At 36.2% G+C, this 16,733-nt stretch overlaps 1 protein-coding gene across 1 annotated transcript in view; it reads left to right on the plus strand.

Moving 5' to 3' along the window:
* Positions 1-16,733, plus strand: part of MAN2A1 (mannosidase alpha class 2A member 1) — a 117,828-nt gene that overhangs the window by 82,312 nt on the left and 18,783 nt on the right. Inside the window, exons 16-19 of the mRNA XM_071580285.1 lie at positions 5,721-5,835; positions 8,195-8,328; positions 9,354-9,495; positions 12,204-12,337. Of these exons, the coding sequence (XP_071436386.1) occupies positions 5,721-5,835; positions 8,195-8,328; positions 9,354-9,495; positions 12,204-12,337 (525 nt within the window). The remainder of the gene's footprint in view (positions 1-5,720; positions 5,836-8,194; positions 8,329-9,353; positions 9,496-12,203; positions 12,338-16,733) is intronic.

Below are 16,733 nucleotides of genomic sequence, written 5' to 3' on the forward strand. Positions count from 1 at the left end.
TTGGCTTGCATTTTAATAACACTAATTAAGTCATCCCACTGGGAATAACAACATAATTCTGTAGTAGTTTCTAAAAGAGTTTGAACTAATGCTTTCTGTCTTAGAAGAAACACCATCTGTTCAGGGTTCTCACTGTGATATGGATTGACTAACATTTTCTAAGTCCTTGTTTGAATTGGCAATGGGATAGATTACAGGCAGCTTTCTTCATTTCTGGCTAGGTGTTTTATTTTTCATTTTTCTTATCCAGCTCATCCTATGTATTACTGCAAAATTTGCAAAGAATGATTGGTTTTTATATTGGACTATTTTCCTTCAGTATGACTACGGTTATATGTTGTCTTTTGCCTTGTTAACTGATTAGTTTGTCATCTTATAAGTATTTTGCTTACTTTATTTTCAGTTCTGCAATAATCAGGAATTATTTTTCTTCATCTAGTTTAATCATCTGTCTAACTATAGTACTTATAGTGCCTTTTTGGTATTGGGTTCTGCCAGTTTAATTTTGGAAACTTGGAGCTGTATCATGCTAGGTTTGCAGGTCAGAACAATTGACATATACAGGGCATTTCTTCTCATCAGTAGGGTTTTATGAGTAGATTTTTTCTGCAGGTGATGGTCTGTGTAAGAGACTGTACACAAATCTAAACTTTCAAGAGTTTAATTTACCATCCTTATGGCTGGTTTGAAAGGATGACCTGATGTCCTGCAAGAAGTGTATTCTTGCTAAAAAGTGTTAAGCCTCTAGTACCAGCCCTGAGCTGGACATCAGCAGAGACCTGGGTTAGTGACTGATTTGCAGAGTATTAAATAGAAACATTGAACACTAATACCTTTTTGTCATTGCTCTGGAAAGGATTGCTGGACTTCAGGCTATATGACACCATGGCAATCGTTGCCACTGGGTTGTCGCACAGAGTGTTGCAGTGGGGTGATCTGACCCTCCCATCTCCAAAGTGTGAAAAACCAGTTCAGTAGCACTGTCAATCAGGACAGCAGTGCAAAGTCCAGAACAGTGATACAGAGCAAACACTCTGTGCTGCAGCTCTAGAGATAGGACAGTCCTCCTACCATGCCTTTGTATTTTCTGCAGAACAGAACAAAAGGAAAGCACCAGGGAGAAAGGCATCATCTTAGGTTTTTTTAGCTGGCAGTGCTGCTTAACTGATTAACAGTGTTATCAAGGTGTGGAAGGAAGGGATTTCCTTGGACCTCACAACAAATCTAAATGAAAGCATCCTGTCTATGGAGGGAAAACATGGTTTTATCTCTTGTGATTTTGTGAAACGTGGCCAACTTGTGTATCTGTAGAGCTGGGGGGAAAAAAGCAAACAGTATTCAATAAACTTTGTAACAGTCAAATGTCTATATTTTCTTCTGTGTATTCAAGATGAGTTTCATATCATTCAAGCCCTGTTTCATATCAATAGGGAATAGAGCAAAGCAGTTTTTTTCCACAGTTGGATGCTAAATATTTGTGGGATCAATGTGAGTAGTTGATTTTTTGGTTTTACAAATAATTCAATTTCAAATTCAGTATCAAAGTGATGGTTTTTTGTAGACCCAGGAAATTTTGATTTTCCCTCAGGCAGCTGGGTCTGTGATTCTACAAATGTTCTAGCTCCCATAGATACTTATGTACTAACAGATTATGTAAGAAAAGAGAATATTTTTCCCCTGCAGAATCTCCAGCACTATAGCTAAAATACATGAGATTACCCCAGTCTAATCTCAAATCCTGCCACATGAAGAGTAATCTCCTATTGAGAAAACACTTTTCCTGAATGTTTTGCCTTGAGTTCTTTTTTATAATCTCAGACCTATCAAAGACAATTTACCTGTGCTGGAAAACTTTCCCCTGGGCATAGTTTATTTGATATCCACACCACAGTGTGCTGCACAACCAGAAATTTCCTGGCCACATTAAGAGGGTTGGTAGTGCTTTACTTGACTACAAGGGGAAAGGCTTACTGCTCATGCATCACACTTTCAGGCTGCAATATGAAATGCCATCCTCTATGCAAGCCAGTAAATCTTAGGGTGAAGATCTCTGTCCAGTGATCTCCACCCCTTGGCAACTGCTTTGATTATTTAAATATATCCTGGGGTATTATTTTGGTCCAAGTATTCTCCCTTAAAATTTCTAGCTTCTTTCTCTCCAGCACCCCTGCCCCCTTTCTTTCAAAGGAAGGTTGTCATATTTCTTTTGGATATGACTACAGAAAAATGGTTTCTGGACCTTTGACCCATATTTCTGTTATCCTGTTTCTGAAAAATACTGCTTTCCAGGCTCAACAAAACCTGCCTCAGCAGGTTGCTTAATCTTTTACAGTGGAGTTCATTCCAGTGGAGCTGATGGAAACAGATTTTACCACAACTATTTAAGTCTATAGAAAGTGGAGTTTTTAGACTAACCACTGGATATGAGACCAAAACGTTTTTATTCCCAATTTAAGGTGTGAGTAATCACAGATTTCTTCATGTTGGAAGGTCATTTAGTTTAAGCTTGTTTTCAAAACGGACTCAATACTGAATTCAGACCATGGATTTGTCAAATTGGTTTTGCAAATAACTCTGTCCATGTTTGTTCTTTCCACACTGCCTCTTAGTCAAACTTTCACATCAAATGTACCTCTGTATTTCAGATCTAGGACCATTTCACAGGCTTGTGCATCTTACCAAGGATCTTTACAATTATACTAGAATATCAGCACATTCAATACATAAAGATGTTTTCCTGCTTAGAAGCATGATTCATTGAAATGTTCTTGGTGAGACAAACCTGGGCAATTATCTCTTTATAGGTTCTGTACTCAGGATGTCTGATAGTGACTATCAACAAATCACTTTCTAGGATTAGTGTTTTTCTAAGCACTAAATATGAATTACGAGGCTTCCCTGTTCTGTCAGTACTGTATTTTCCCATGTTTTTCCTGTTTACCCAACAGTCATCCTTGAGAATTTGACTATACATCATATTGCCACTCTTTGTATCAGTGAGAACTTGTCTGATCCGCAGGATAGCATCTGCCTTTGTAAGTCACCTTCCTCGTCTGTACCTTTTCCTAGCACTGTGTCTGCTTGCAAACTCATTCTGATACATTTCTCTCAATGCATGTGCTAGTGAAATGAAGAGTTACTATTTTTAAAAAATAACCAGTTGCAGGCAATATCTGTAAAGTGATAATTCCTTTTCTGTCGCCTCATCTTTCTGTATTATTCAGAATAGTATGTGTGGTTGCCTTTATCTTCAGAAGAGGAGTGATTTTGGCTACGTGTGCAGCTTTGAGACTGGTGTGTGAACTTACTTTTTGTGGCAATAGCCCAAAATACAAGAGCTGTTAAATCCATCTCATTGCAGCTTTCTATGTATTTTGATGGATGTTGTCAATTTCATCATCATGTTTTGTACTGAAAAGCTCAATGGAAAAGAGTTCCTTCAAGTGTTATATTTTTTTTAATTTTATTTTGTGAGGTGGTTGTGGTTTTTTGTTTTGTTTTGTTTTTTTTCCACTTGTTTTTTGAAATTACTTCAGGTAATTCTTTTTGTAAGTGCACAGCCTTTTACATTCCTTTGTCATTCATCCAGCATCACTCCATTTTGCTTGTTGGCTTCAGGGAGAACCCTAGTGAAAAATAGTCTTGCAAACAACAGAAATAGGACCATAAGATACGTGTTACTTCAGGCTGCTGTTTATATAAGTAATATTCTCCTAAGTAAACTGCTGAGGGTATTTGCTTGTCCTGAAGACCACATCTTTCTTGGTTCATTTTCTGAGAGTTCTTTTAGCTGCTCTTTCAGTCCTGCATTGCTAACTTGAGTATCTTAATGTTGCAGGTAGGATTTTGAAGGTTTGATCCCCCCTCCCCTCCCTCCCTTCTGGTCAGTAATCTCACCCTTCTATGGGATTTTTAAAGTTCAGAAGCATGTAGTCACAGATTCAGTGAGTTTGTCTTCTCTGCCTATGTGTGATAGAAAAACAGATAGCTATCTTTTTTGCCAAAGGGGGAAAATTCAGTCCACAGCTATGGATCTTGTCAATTTTTCATGGAAATAAGAGAATCCAAAAGCCCACTCAAATTCTAACCTAGGATCTGGTCTTCAAATTTCTTTTATCTCAGCATCTTAGTTCAACTGTCTTATATGCCCTCTGAATACTATACTCCTCTTGTGTTTCTCAGCTAAGCAAATGGACTTTGCATAATACATAACATTAGTCTGTCTTATTGACAAGGTGAGACCCCATGGAAGTATTCCATAATTTTTTAATGTAGACCATCAACTCCAAAACACTCTTTTGGGGTTTTGTATTGATGAACTGTATAAGATGATCGGTAGTAAAAAAACCTCTCCCTAAACTGGACCATCTTGTCAAAGTGTAAGCAACTATGATTCCTCTTCGAAATTCCTGTACAAAGTATTCCTGTAGCTGATAGCTGCAGAGTTGCTTCTTGAAGCACTGGCAAAGCTTTTATTAAACAGTATTCTGTCTGAAGCTCTAAGAATAAATATGTGAATAGAAAAGGTAGGCTTTTAGTCTCTGAAAGTCTCTTTCATTTCTTCTTTTGTGGAATACTTCTTGAAATCTTCTCTGTAAATATACATACAGTTATATGCTTAAAGAATATTGAATGATATTTCCCTGTACTTGTTCTTCTCTGACATATTGTGTCTGTATGTATGTAAGCTTGATTTCTACTTTTCCTCAAGGTACATTTGATCTTTGGTTTTGTTGCTTGAAGAAAGGAGCATGCTCTGTCCTTGTGAAATTGGTACATACAGTAGGAAGACAGTCACCCTCAGAGCTTTCTGCTTAGATTCCTCTGAATAACTAGCTTTTCGAGCATTTGGCATGAGGTTTTCTTTGAGTGAAGTCTTTATTTTTAGCTGTTTCCCTGTAGTAGTAGTTGCATGTGTTGTATTTTCATTTTTGTCTTTCTACACATTCAATATTTAACCGATTTTTGCCTTTCATCTGTTTCCATCTGGTGTATACAGTTTAGTTTGGAATTGACTGGTTTTAAAAAACATCATCATTTGCCTAGCTAAACCCCAAATACCCTGACTACGCAGAAGAATAATTTTCTTCATCTCTTTGATTTGACTATGGATATGCAAAATTTATCCTAGTTTTTGGGAGACTTTAGTAATAAGCCACTGTGCTTGTTGACATTTCTTAACGCTTCTGAGCCGTACTCTGCATTCCAGGGAGCAACATTGGCACCTGTAGTTGCCTCTGCAAGGAAAAAGCTTTCACTTTCAAAAGGACATGTAAATTGATCCACAAGACAGCATAGAGGCAGCTTTCCTTGTGCAGTGTGTACTACTGATATAGTAAATTGTTAGCAATTATGAAAGTACAGTATTTGATTACTGGTTAGCAATTATAATTTTGCTAGCCTAAAAGCTCAGTCCAGATGTATGCAATATTAATACTTTAGTGTGCTTGACTGTAGACATTGTATCCATTAATCCTCATAAAATACTTCTGAGATATGTAAAGAGACAGCCTGATTTTAGCTAAAGAAAAAGTGAGACTCCAGGGTGAAGCTGCTGAATTTGAGATTGAGAGTAATCTTTTAATTTTCAGTCTTTAGACATGAACAGTTAAAAAAAGTAAAACGCTATTTAATATTTGTTAAATACTTTCATTTATTGACATGACATTTATGCAAAACTTCCAAAATACTTATTATGACTTTCTATTTTCTTTTTGCAGCCTTACATTTTTACAGATCCACCTACTATAAGAGTTGCTCATGGAAGGATTTTCTCAGAAGTTGTTTGTTTCTTTCACCATGTGACACATACCATGCGACTGTACAAAGTCCAGGGTAAGAGTTGTGAAATTCTGCTTCTCTTGACAATTTTTAATGACTCCAGTCTTATCTGCCTCTTTAATGTTTAAATGTACTTCTGAACTAGTGCAGAATTCATCATACTGAACTCTCTATGAGTCCAGTGCATCATGATTCCTCTCTGAATATCATGCTAGTCATTAAGTCATGGTATACTTAAAACTCAACGAATTTCTTGAAGATACCTCTCCAAACCTTACTGAGTCATCTGAATGCTGTAAGTAACTGTAGATTTTGAAAACAAGGAAAAAAAAATAGAAATATTTTGGAGGTGATAATTGCCAGGTTGCCACAAATGTGGAAAGTTACTTTGCTATGTGAACATCAATAAATTAGGCTTCTCAGCAAAAAGGAAACTTATATAGGAGGACATTTATTATAGTGAATGTGAGGGATAAATCCTGAAAAGTTTTTTTTTTTGGATGGAGTGATGTCGTTATTTTAACGTGGATTTTTTCAATAGTACTTCCTTTCCTTTAATTTGCTAGTAAATGCCCACTAGAAGTATTACACTTGCATCTCACAGAAAATGAATTGTCAGTGAAAATCACTTTCTTGCCAATTCTTTGAATTTACTTGAGAGTGCACTGTCTAGGTTTTTTTTTTTTTTTTTGGTTGGTTGATTTTTTTCCTAACAATTCTTAATTCATCACAATGTTTCAGTACTGACACCATTACATATCCAGTCATCATGCATGGTGAAGTCCTGTACCATGCATACAGCTTTTAAAAGAAAAGTTATGTAAAATATATTTTACATATTTTCTGTTTCATTTTTAGTGTGTTTTCATTTTTAATTTCTTCATAGGAATTTTTGTTTTTCAAAGTCTAAAATTTGTTAACTTTGCATTGTTGTTTTGCTGAGATCTGCTTCCTGGGCTTTGTAAGGCATTATTTATATAGCATTACTTCAATTAAAATATTTTGAAGCCTTACTAGATATGTACACTAACAAAGTATGTGGAAAGAAATCGATATGTGTATGTTTATAAAAATACATTTCATTTTCAAGTAGAGACCTGATCTCCTTTTGTAACCTACCCTGTGTGGCAGGAGATAGTAAACCTGATTGTGTGGCTAATCCAGCTGTTGGACACCACTTCAGAGTCCTGCAGCTTCTTCAGCAATTTTAGTAAAACACTGCTTTTACCACTTTTGGCTTTAGAATTTTTGATTTTCAGCAGAAAATACTCTAGGTTCACACCTCTGTTCAGTAATTGACCACTGATCAATTTGTAACTTCTGCTGCCATTGGTATCTGGTTTTGATATCAGTATGATTTTTTTGGTTCCTTTTATCAGAAGTTTATGTTTTATTATCTTCATAATTACATTTTTGTATTAATTCAAATTATGTAGTAGAAAAAAGCTGAAAGTAATTTGGAATCTGGTAATCTAAAAATTCTAAGCTAAAGTACTTCATCCATGCTCATGTTTTTATATTCCTGCTTTAAATAGTTGGAAGATCTATGACTGAGAGCACCAAAAGTGGAGCGTATAAATCTGTTTTTTCCAGACTAGGTTTGGAAGAATAGAAGTAATTACCTGAAATGAATGTTTTTCATTTAACACTGTAGTATAATAACCATTGGTAAATGTTAACATTTTAACAGTTACTGGTACTGCTGCAAGTGGCATTCAGATTTTAAAACAGATGAGATAAAAAAACCCTGTCTCTGTTCTGCTTGGTGGAATTTTTTCACAGTTGTTAGTCCCATTAGACTTACAGAAATGATGGAAATGATCGTGCTGAATGATGGTATGATTCCACTGCAAACTGTGTCTTGCATTGCTTGAAAAGGTCAGATGAGTATTAAAGATGTTTAATTTTCAGTACAAGGCACTGTAGAAAAAAAACAACCAACAACTTCACTGAACAATTTGTTGGTATCTTCAGACACCTAATGCTTATTTTAATAAATAGGAATCTTTTCCCTGTCAAAAAAGTTTTGTCCTGATTGTAGTCATACCAGCATAGTTTCTTAATTCACTGTCCTTAAGGAAGATACTCCTTTAGATTAGAACATCTGCTCACAGTTTCCTGCTCTGTCAAACAGACCTATCTGTTTGATAACTTCTTTCTTGTTTGTGAAGGGTGAAGCCCCCTTTAAGAGTAATGGGGAGAAGTCAATGACAAGGTCCTAGTCCAGCATATTACCTGATGTTAAACACAGCACTGAACTGGCTTCCAATATCTGGTTAGGTATTACAGAAAACCAAAACTAGAAGTGCAAAACTAAAACTTTGTCTTCTGGGGCATAGTCATTCTGATCTATGTGGCAATTGAAAAGATTTTAAATGCAGTGACAGGTTTTAAATGCATCTTTTTCTTGTAGGTTTGGAAGGACAGTCTCTTGAAGTTTCCAATATTGTGGACATTAGAGGAGAATATAATCGTGAACTTGCAATGAGAATTTCATCTGACATAAACAGTCAAAATAGATTCTATAGTGATCTTAATGGATTTCAGGTAATTATCTATTAATTATAAAAGCCTAGGGTGTCGGGTTTTGATTGTTTCAATACCTCTGAATGTAAAGATCTTGAGTCATAGTAATCAAACTCTCATTTTAAACTGCACTAATAATTTAAAGGAAGAAATGCATCTGCTATAAAACTGGTGTAGACCAGATGAAGAAGTAACTGCTTTCAAGGAGATTGTTGAATATTCCTTTATATCCTTGCTTGTACATCTCCATGCCTTCTTTCCCTCTACCATGTCTAATTAATTAGAGCCCCTTTCAATAGCACAATGATAGATGTGCGTAAGGACCAGCAACTCAGACCTAGGTAACAGCTGCTTGGTGTGCACTTGGAAATAAGTGATGTATTTTTGGATGTCTTATATGTGTTCTATTGGTAATGCATCTGATGAAATATAGTATGGCTATTGTCTTAACTTGAACCCTACAGCACACACAAAAGACAGAAAAAAATAATTTTTCCTTACCTTCCTTCCTTGCTAAAAGTAGTTTTGCTGGAAGTATATTGAAAACCATGCCTGCTGAGTAAGAGGCTGCTGTTTTTCCAGTTACTGTGTAGTACTGCATTTTGCTGGAGACAGAGAATATCTAAACATCATTTTAATATGACTACTCATTTGTCATGTACCATTTAAGAATTTGACTAGCACTTTATTAAGTTCCCATTATAAACCAACAATTCCTTTTCTGCTACCTTGAATCTATTCACTCCTTTCTCTCTAGAGGAGAGAAAATTTTCTCTTGTTCACTGTGATTATTCCTTTTGGTAGGTTCTCTTGATGGATCTTTCACATTTTTTTAAATATTCTTTGATCTAAAAGTACACGGAAGTTATCATTTCCAAAGTGGTAATTGTAGCCTCAAATCTCCAAAAAGCTAAATAATACAGTTGAGTGAGTGCTTTCATGGTGGTTGTTCTTCTAAAGCACATGGAATAAATGTCTAAAAATGTCTTTGACATTTAAATGCATAAAAAGAATGTACTTTATTGAAGCTTGTGTTCATATTGCAGATCCAGCCCAGACTGACAATGAGCAAGTTGCCTATTCAAGCAAATATCTATCCTATGACTACAATGGCTTATATACAAGATGTTGGTGTTCGTTTGACACTTCATTCAGCTCAGTCTCTAGGTGTTGCAAGCTTGAAAAATGGTAAATATAAGATGATAAATATAAAAGCCAATCCTTCATGATTTTTTTGAAATAGTTCAGAGATTACCAAACCTACCTACAGGCATTTGAAGAAAGGAAATAAGTTTCTCTAACTCTGAGAAGTTTTGGAATATGTCCATAAGAGAGAAGGGAGACCTTGTTCTGGCATGAGATCCTTTCATCTTCAGTGAAGGACCTGTCTCAAACTAAAGGAAGAGGAAAGAGATTGCAAAAAAGATAAAAAGGGCAATAAGTCCTCAGAACCAGGTATTTTTCACCCAAGAACTCTGAAGGAACTCGAGGATGAAACAGGAAAACTAAAGGGTTTGTTCCTTTTTGTACTGCCCTGGTAGAAGAGAACTTAAGAAAGAGTCTGATAATTTTTTTTTCTTCTGTTTTTTTGCTCTAGGATAGACTGCACTAATCCTAAGGTATATGCAGTACAGCCTAACTTCCCTTTCTAGGAAAAACAACAGTAGCTTTTTTGAAGATTAGTGTTAGTGAAATAAAGGATAAATATGACCCTGGGTAAGAGTCAACATACTTCTGAAGCTAAATCATACGTCACAAATTTAATGGAGTACTTTGAAAGGGCTGATTAATATATTGACAAGAAAAATCAATTCGTATTAGGAATTCCAAACGGGACACAGTCTTGTCCCTCGGAGCAGAGAAGGATATGATGAATGGCATGGAATGTTGAAAGCAGAGGCCATTTATTCAGACTATACTGCTAGCAGAATGGGAAGGTATTCAAAATAAAGCTAGAAATAGTGGGTAAAATAAGGTGTATAACTCATAATTTTAGGTGTATAATTCCTTACTGCAATATGTATTGTCAGTTTATATAGTTTCGAAAAACAATGGAATGAGCACTCAGAAGAAAAAAGTCCATCAGAAACTGCACCAAAACCTACTTCCCACTTTCTTTTAAGAAAAATGTAGCAAATACTTTGTTCTGATAGAAGGTGAGTAATATGCTGGATTGGTGGCAGTATTAGCAAACCTAATTTATTTTAGGTCAAGAAGTTCCCACTGACCTGTACAGTGATGCTTTAATAAAGCCACAGTGGAAAATACCAGCCTTTTGTACCAACACCAGTGGATAGAAGACCCAAAGCACATTTTTTCATGCTTCCCCTTGCTAAAAACCAAATTCCTATTGGCCTGATCTCATGAATGAACTTGACACCACCAAATGTTGGTATGTATTCATTATATACCTATTGGAGACTAAATTAGTGTGCAGAGGCTCTGTCACTTCATAACAGTGTCTGCATTTGTTCTTTAAAAATCTCTGCATCACAGAATAATGCACCATCTAAGTCCACAGACACCCCTACTCTCTCTCATCAAGTCAGGGAAGTTAAGGCTAGTGCTGTTTGACGTTTTGCGGTGAAGCATCAAGAAGAAACTGACTTTCTGTGAGCACTTGTTTCAAATCTGTCAGAGGACATTAGAGGCTTTTCACCTACTCCAGTTAAATAAAAGAGCAAAAGATGTATCCCATACCTGGTCATGGCATTTATTTCTTAACCATGTCACTCTTTGACAAACTCTATTATGTCACTCAAGGATAAGATAAAACAACATCAAATGTTTACTCAGTGCCCACCAAAAAAAAAAAGATACTTGTCTGTCTTGTTATCATTAAATAATATTTTATTAAATTACTGAGTTTACTGCCTTAGTCCTGAGGGCATGTTGGTTTCCTTAAAAAAAAAAAAAACCAAACAAACAAAAATTGAGCTGAAAGTTCAGTGGTTGCTTAATGTTGTATTCTTCATGATATTTCTTCTGAAGGCCCTTCAGGAACTCAAAAGGATCTTGGAAGAAAATTCAAAAATATTCCAGTTTAGGCAAGCCCCCTCAGTAGCTCTGTATATGTGACTGACACAGTGTATCTCAAAGTATAACCCACTGTCTCAGATTTATATGAACAGTACCTTAGTTCAAAATAGAAGTTTGTTTCTTGCTCATTGGCAGCTGACCTCTCTCCTGGATAAACAAAATCTGATTTTACTTGAGGGAAGGATAGGACAAGTATTTAAGAAACTCAGATAAGTATTTGTAGGACCTTGCAGTATAAAAAAAACTGCCTTACTAAGCTGCCTTTTCTAGAAGCTTATATTGTGCATTTCTTATTCAGGATACAAGTACTTCAGTCTTCCAGTTTTATTTAGGAAAAACGTATTCTTGTTTGAAGATTCAGGGTGCAAAAACCATAGCAGCCTGAATTACATGCTCTGAGCTGGTTTCTCTCTGGAGATACGTACTTGAAAAGATGTGGACTTCATTGTCCGTATGCTATTTTTGATTTAACATCATGTTTAAAGAGCTTAAAGAGTATGGCACTGCTGCAGTTCATATAAATGCACAACTTCATACTCTGTGCTTATGTAGTGCCAAGTTCCTTCCTACTCTCACAAGTGAAACTTTACAAAAAGTGATTGTGAGTGTTTATATATTCCTGTTGACTGTCTGTTTTACCTTCTGCCTTCACCTGTGAAACAAAAGCAACAAAAGAGAAAAGTGTATTTGGGAGGTTTTCATAATCAGTCCTAACCACATTGATCCGCTCTCACTGTTCCATACTCAAGAAATATTAATTTTTTCTAAATAAGTTACATGTCAGTGCAGTTTTCTTATGTTCAGTAGAACCATTGCATACTCTCTTTTCTAGTATAATCCTCGTACTGCTTTTTCAGGTCAGTTGGAAGTGATCATGGATCGGCGACTTATGCAGGATGACAACCGTGGCCTCGGACAAGGTGTTCAAGATAACAAGATTACAGCTAATATCTTCCGACTTCTGTTGGAAAGAAGACTTGGAACAGATGTGGTAGGATTTTTTTTGCTAATTAAGATACAAATATTTATTTCTGTTGCAACAACAATGAATTCAGTAAAGAAATGAGTTTTGTCTTCTTGCTTGTATGTTGTCTTTGTAAAGACTTCACCTTTCATGATTCCTCACACAAATCCTGCAGCATCTACTGTCTCACTCACACTCCATGAGTTTGGTACCCTTTGTGTCTTCTTTTTTTTTTTAATTATTTTTTTATTGAGCATGCCTTTAAAAAATTGCTAATTAGCATGAGTTCTGCTTCTTAACAGTGTTAACTGAATCTGAACAAATGTTGACAAGTAAATTCAGTTGAATGGGTAAAAAGAGGAAACCTCTTATAAATTTAATTTTCTTAGGAAATAAGATTTAAGTGGAAATATTTAGGTGCCAGACATAGGAACCTTATCAGTTCATTACAAGTCTAGGAAAATTCAGACCTTGTATTGTAAGGGCTTTTTTACACTTGCACAGATCATCTCAGTTTGCCTTTTTGTGTCTTATTCTTTTGAACAACTTCATTTTTCTTTCAGTTCTTTGTGTTTTCTCTTTTTTTTTTTCCCAATGGTTTTTGAGAAAGGCAAAGCAAGACATACATCTTCATACTGAGGCAGTAGAATTGTGATGACAGCACTGAGTATATTTTAAAATCATTGCATAGCTAAAGATGAGAAGTTGTATACTGAGCTGCTGCTGAATATGCAGATAAATTGGACTTAATTCTGGTTTATAATGGATATCATTAACCACAGTGAGAGGATGATAATATCAAGCTTTAAGCTAATTTTCAACACTTAATGATTGACAGTGGGTTTTTTTGCGTTGTACGTGCCATTATGATTTTCTGGTTCCTCATCATGTATAACACGGGCTGCATATTAACTGCATTTGTCAGTCAGGTGTGCAACTATCCATGCTTAGCTCAGTTCAGCAGCAGTTTAGGTTTGACTACAGTGAGCATTGCACCGATTAGTCTGGGTACCCAGGCTAATTTGTGTTGTATTAAATTAGAATATGAAGCTGGTAAGTAAGAATTACTGGACATGTAAATCTATGTTTACACTAGCAAATAATTTGAACAATAGAAGCAGATCAAATCAGTTAGTGACATGTTACTTACATTGACACCGTGTGCGGTTTTGGTATTTTCCACAGAACTATAAAATAACTCACTAAAAGGTACCTCCTGAAGTCTTCCAGTCTCTGCTCAAAACAGGTCTATTTTTGTGTCAGAATAGACATAAAAGATTGTCATCCATTCAGAGCATAACTGAGATGTGATGGGTTAGAGCGTGTTTGGTGCCGTACCTCCAGGGAAGCTTCTTGGTTACTTCCTTCTAAGAGAAAACTAGTCCATACACTCTGAGACTCCTCTGGAGACCAGTGCCAGTGAAGTTGGCCATAGGTTTAATTTCAGAACAGCTCAGCTACTTCAAATGAAAAGGCTCCATTGGAAAATATTTTGAGGTTACCTCAGTTAGAATAAAGGCAGCCTAAAGCAACAGTGGGATTTTGGAATTAATGAAACATTTGTATGTGTCTTTGCATATGTTTGCCAATTTGTTTGGGATACCAGGCAGGCATCATCTTAGGAGAATAACAATGTATTTCCCTTTTGTTGTTAAAATTTCCTACAGTTCTTTATTTCCTACAGTTCTGAAAGATAGAACCTTTCAAAGCGAAAGGGGCAGTTACCTGCTACAATCATAAATTTCTGAGGTGTTTTGGATACCTGTGTTACAGCATCTGCCTTTCCACATAACTTTTCATGCTGAGCTTGTAATGGTTTTAAAGGGCTTTAGGGACAGTTCTTGTACAGTCTTTCAGGGACTTGAGAAGACATGGAATCAGAGCTATGGGGGAGTAGGAGCAACCAAAGATCAGCTGTTGTCACAGCTGATACTGTGTGGACAACACCCAGGAGCCAAGCAAGATGTTTCAAGGAAACATTTTCTTTCTGGTGTTATGTTTGGAATTTCCCTTTTTTATATTAAGATTGTTCTAGAATTTTGTCTTCTAAAACTTATCTGAACATTGGTAACATTTTCTGATTCATGTTACTGTTTCATATGTTTTTAAGTAAGGAAGTGTCATAGGCCCCCTTCTGTTTTGTTACATGTACAAACATATTTTTCTTTGTACAATACTGCATTGTTACTCAGAAGGTAGTTGTTATAATAGCTTAAAAATAGCCATGTCAGAAAAATTACGATGAAAATATATGCAGTTTATGTATGTAATCAGCTACACTGTGACTCATACCCTGACCCTGATTTTGTTGTCATGCCCTATTTTATTATTGACTTGAGGAACCATGAAAGCCACTGGAGGAGAAACTTTTGATCATTTGACGTCTTTGCCAGTACAAGATTTTCCTAATGCGTATTCCAAAATAATTCATTCTATCTTTTTTTTCCTAAAACAATTCTGAAGAACAGGATGTTTTCTGATCTTTGGGAAACTTCCCCATAAAAGGAGAGTATGTGAATTGTTAAGATATGCAGTTCCTTAAAATTAGTTAAAATAAATGTACATCACTGGTGAAATTACTGTGGAGGCTTTTGTTTATGAGAGTATCAACTAAAACTTTCTTTTCACTTATATCTCTGAAATATTTCTCCACCTTGAACAGTAAATTTTTTTGACAGAGTCAAACCACATGAATGTCCTGAAGTGTAAGACTTACGTGTTCAGCAGGTAGATAGAGTGGAATTCTTAATAATTGCTAACATAGTCTATATTCTAATAGGTTCCTAATGCTACCTGGCTTTTGGCTCTTGAATTCTAGCTCATCTAATGAGTCATAAATACTTATTCTGATATTGCCACTGTTCAAAAGTCTTCAGATTGATGTGTTTTGCTGAAGATTTTTTGGATTTCTGTTTGTGGGGATTTTTGCATAGGAGGGTTTGGAGAGAAGAGGTGTTTGGGGTTTTTGTTTCTCTGTTTGTTTGGATGTTGTTTCTTCTTTCCCCAAGCTGGATACTGCTAAAGATTTATTCAGAATGACAGTATTGTTCATTAAGTAAGCTGTGTATGTAGTAAGAACTAGACAAATCTCATTTGATTTGACATTATATTCACTTCACTTATTGATAATTGTGTCCCGTAGGCTTCAGATATTTTTATTGTGGTTTTGGTACAATTTCTACATAGGTGTTTTTCTCCTACTAGATGTAACCAATTCTGCTTCTATGTTCATTTTGTCCTTGCAACCACTTTTTGACTCTGAATATCTCTTTCAATTCTCTTCTAATAGTAAGTCTTCTTTTTCCTCAGATTGTTGAGCAAGAACTGAATGCATTTCATTTTTAAATTGAAGGGATTAATATTTAGTGGAGAATGAAACTGAGTACAGTTATCAGTACTTGCCTGTCAAAACAGTAAATACTTCTTTTTGAAAATACAGACTACCTTACATTTTTTTAAGTTTTGGAAAGATAATCATTAATATCTTTTTTACCTTCTGGCCCACAGTGTGTTATATCAGCATAAGAATATGAAAGAAATAGAATTTGTAGGAAGTGCTAATGTGTCTTTTTTCATCAATGATGTAGATGGAGAAAAGTTCCCACACCAGGCACACACTTTCTTCTTCAGATTGCTATCTCATACCTTGCCTTGACTTGCTAAATTTATATGACTGGATTCCTAACCTTTGCTAAAGCAGAGCCAAGATTCAGTGGCTGAAATACTTGCTGTGGTTTGAGGGAGGTTGTTCAGAGAAACAATGATACATGCAGTCAATAAAAGCACAAATATGTCAGAGTTACAATTTAATAACAATATTACAATAAATGCAATGGCACAAAGAGAAAAACTGGTTTTACCCCACAAAACCCCAGAAGTACAACCCAGCAGCCTGGGGCACAAGCACAAAGGGATTTGTTAGCCCTTGTGCTGAACCCTACGTGGTTCCCCTAAGTTCAAAGTAAAAGTCCAAAGTGGAAAACCTGCTGGTGCAGGTGAGAGTCACAGTCTGGTGGAGAGTGGTGGTCGCAATCTCGTTGAAAGTGGTGGTCTCCTGTCGAGGTGTTGGTCCTTCTCTCAATCCGACAAGTGACTCCTAAGGTCTTCTTACCCCAAGATATGTACCCCCAGTTCCAGGTGGGAGCACCCAGTCCCTCCCCCAGGGCAGAGAGTCACACAATGGGTGATCTGACTCTGTGGTCATGGGATATTTTGGAATCATTGATGACCCCTTATCAGACACACCTCCTCAGGCTGGGTGTGGAGGTGCTAACGATTTCCTGGAGGGGAGTTATCACAGCTCCTCTCTCACAGGCTTCTTTCACTCCCAGCTCACACCCTGAGGGTTCAGGTGTGCCCTGGGCAGCTGCTGTGAATGGTCCATTGTTCTTGGGAAATGAATAGAGAGTGTGGAATACACAGC

The sequence above is a fragment of the Pithys albifrons genome, chromosome Z (assembly GCF_047495875.1).
Source record: "Pithys albifrons albifrons isolate INPA30051 chromosome Z, PitAlb_v1, whole genome shotgun sequence".
Lineage (NCBI taxonomy): Eukaryota > Metazoa > Chordata > Aves > Passeriformes > Thamnophilidae > Pithys > Pithys albifrons.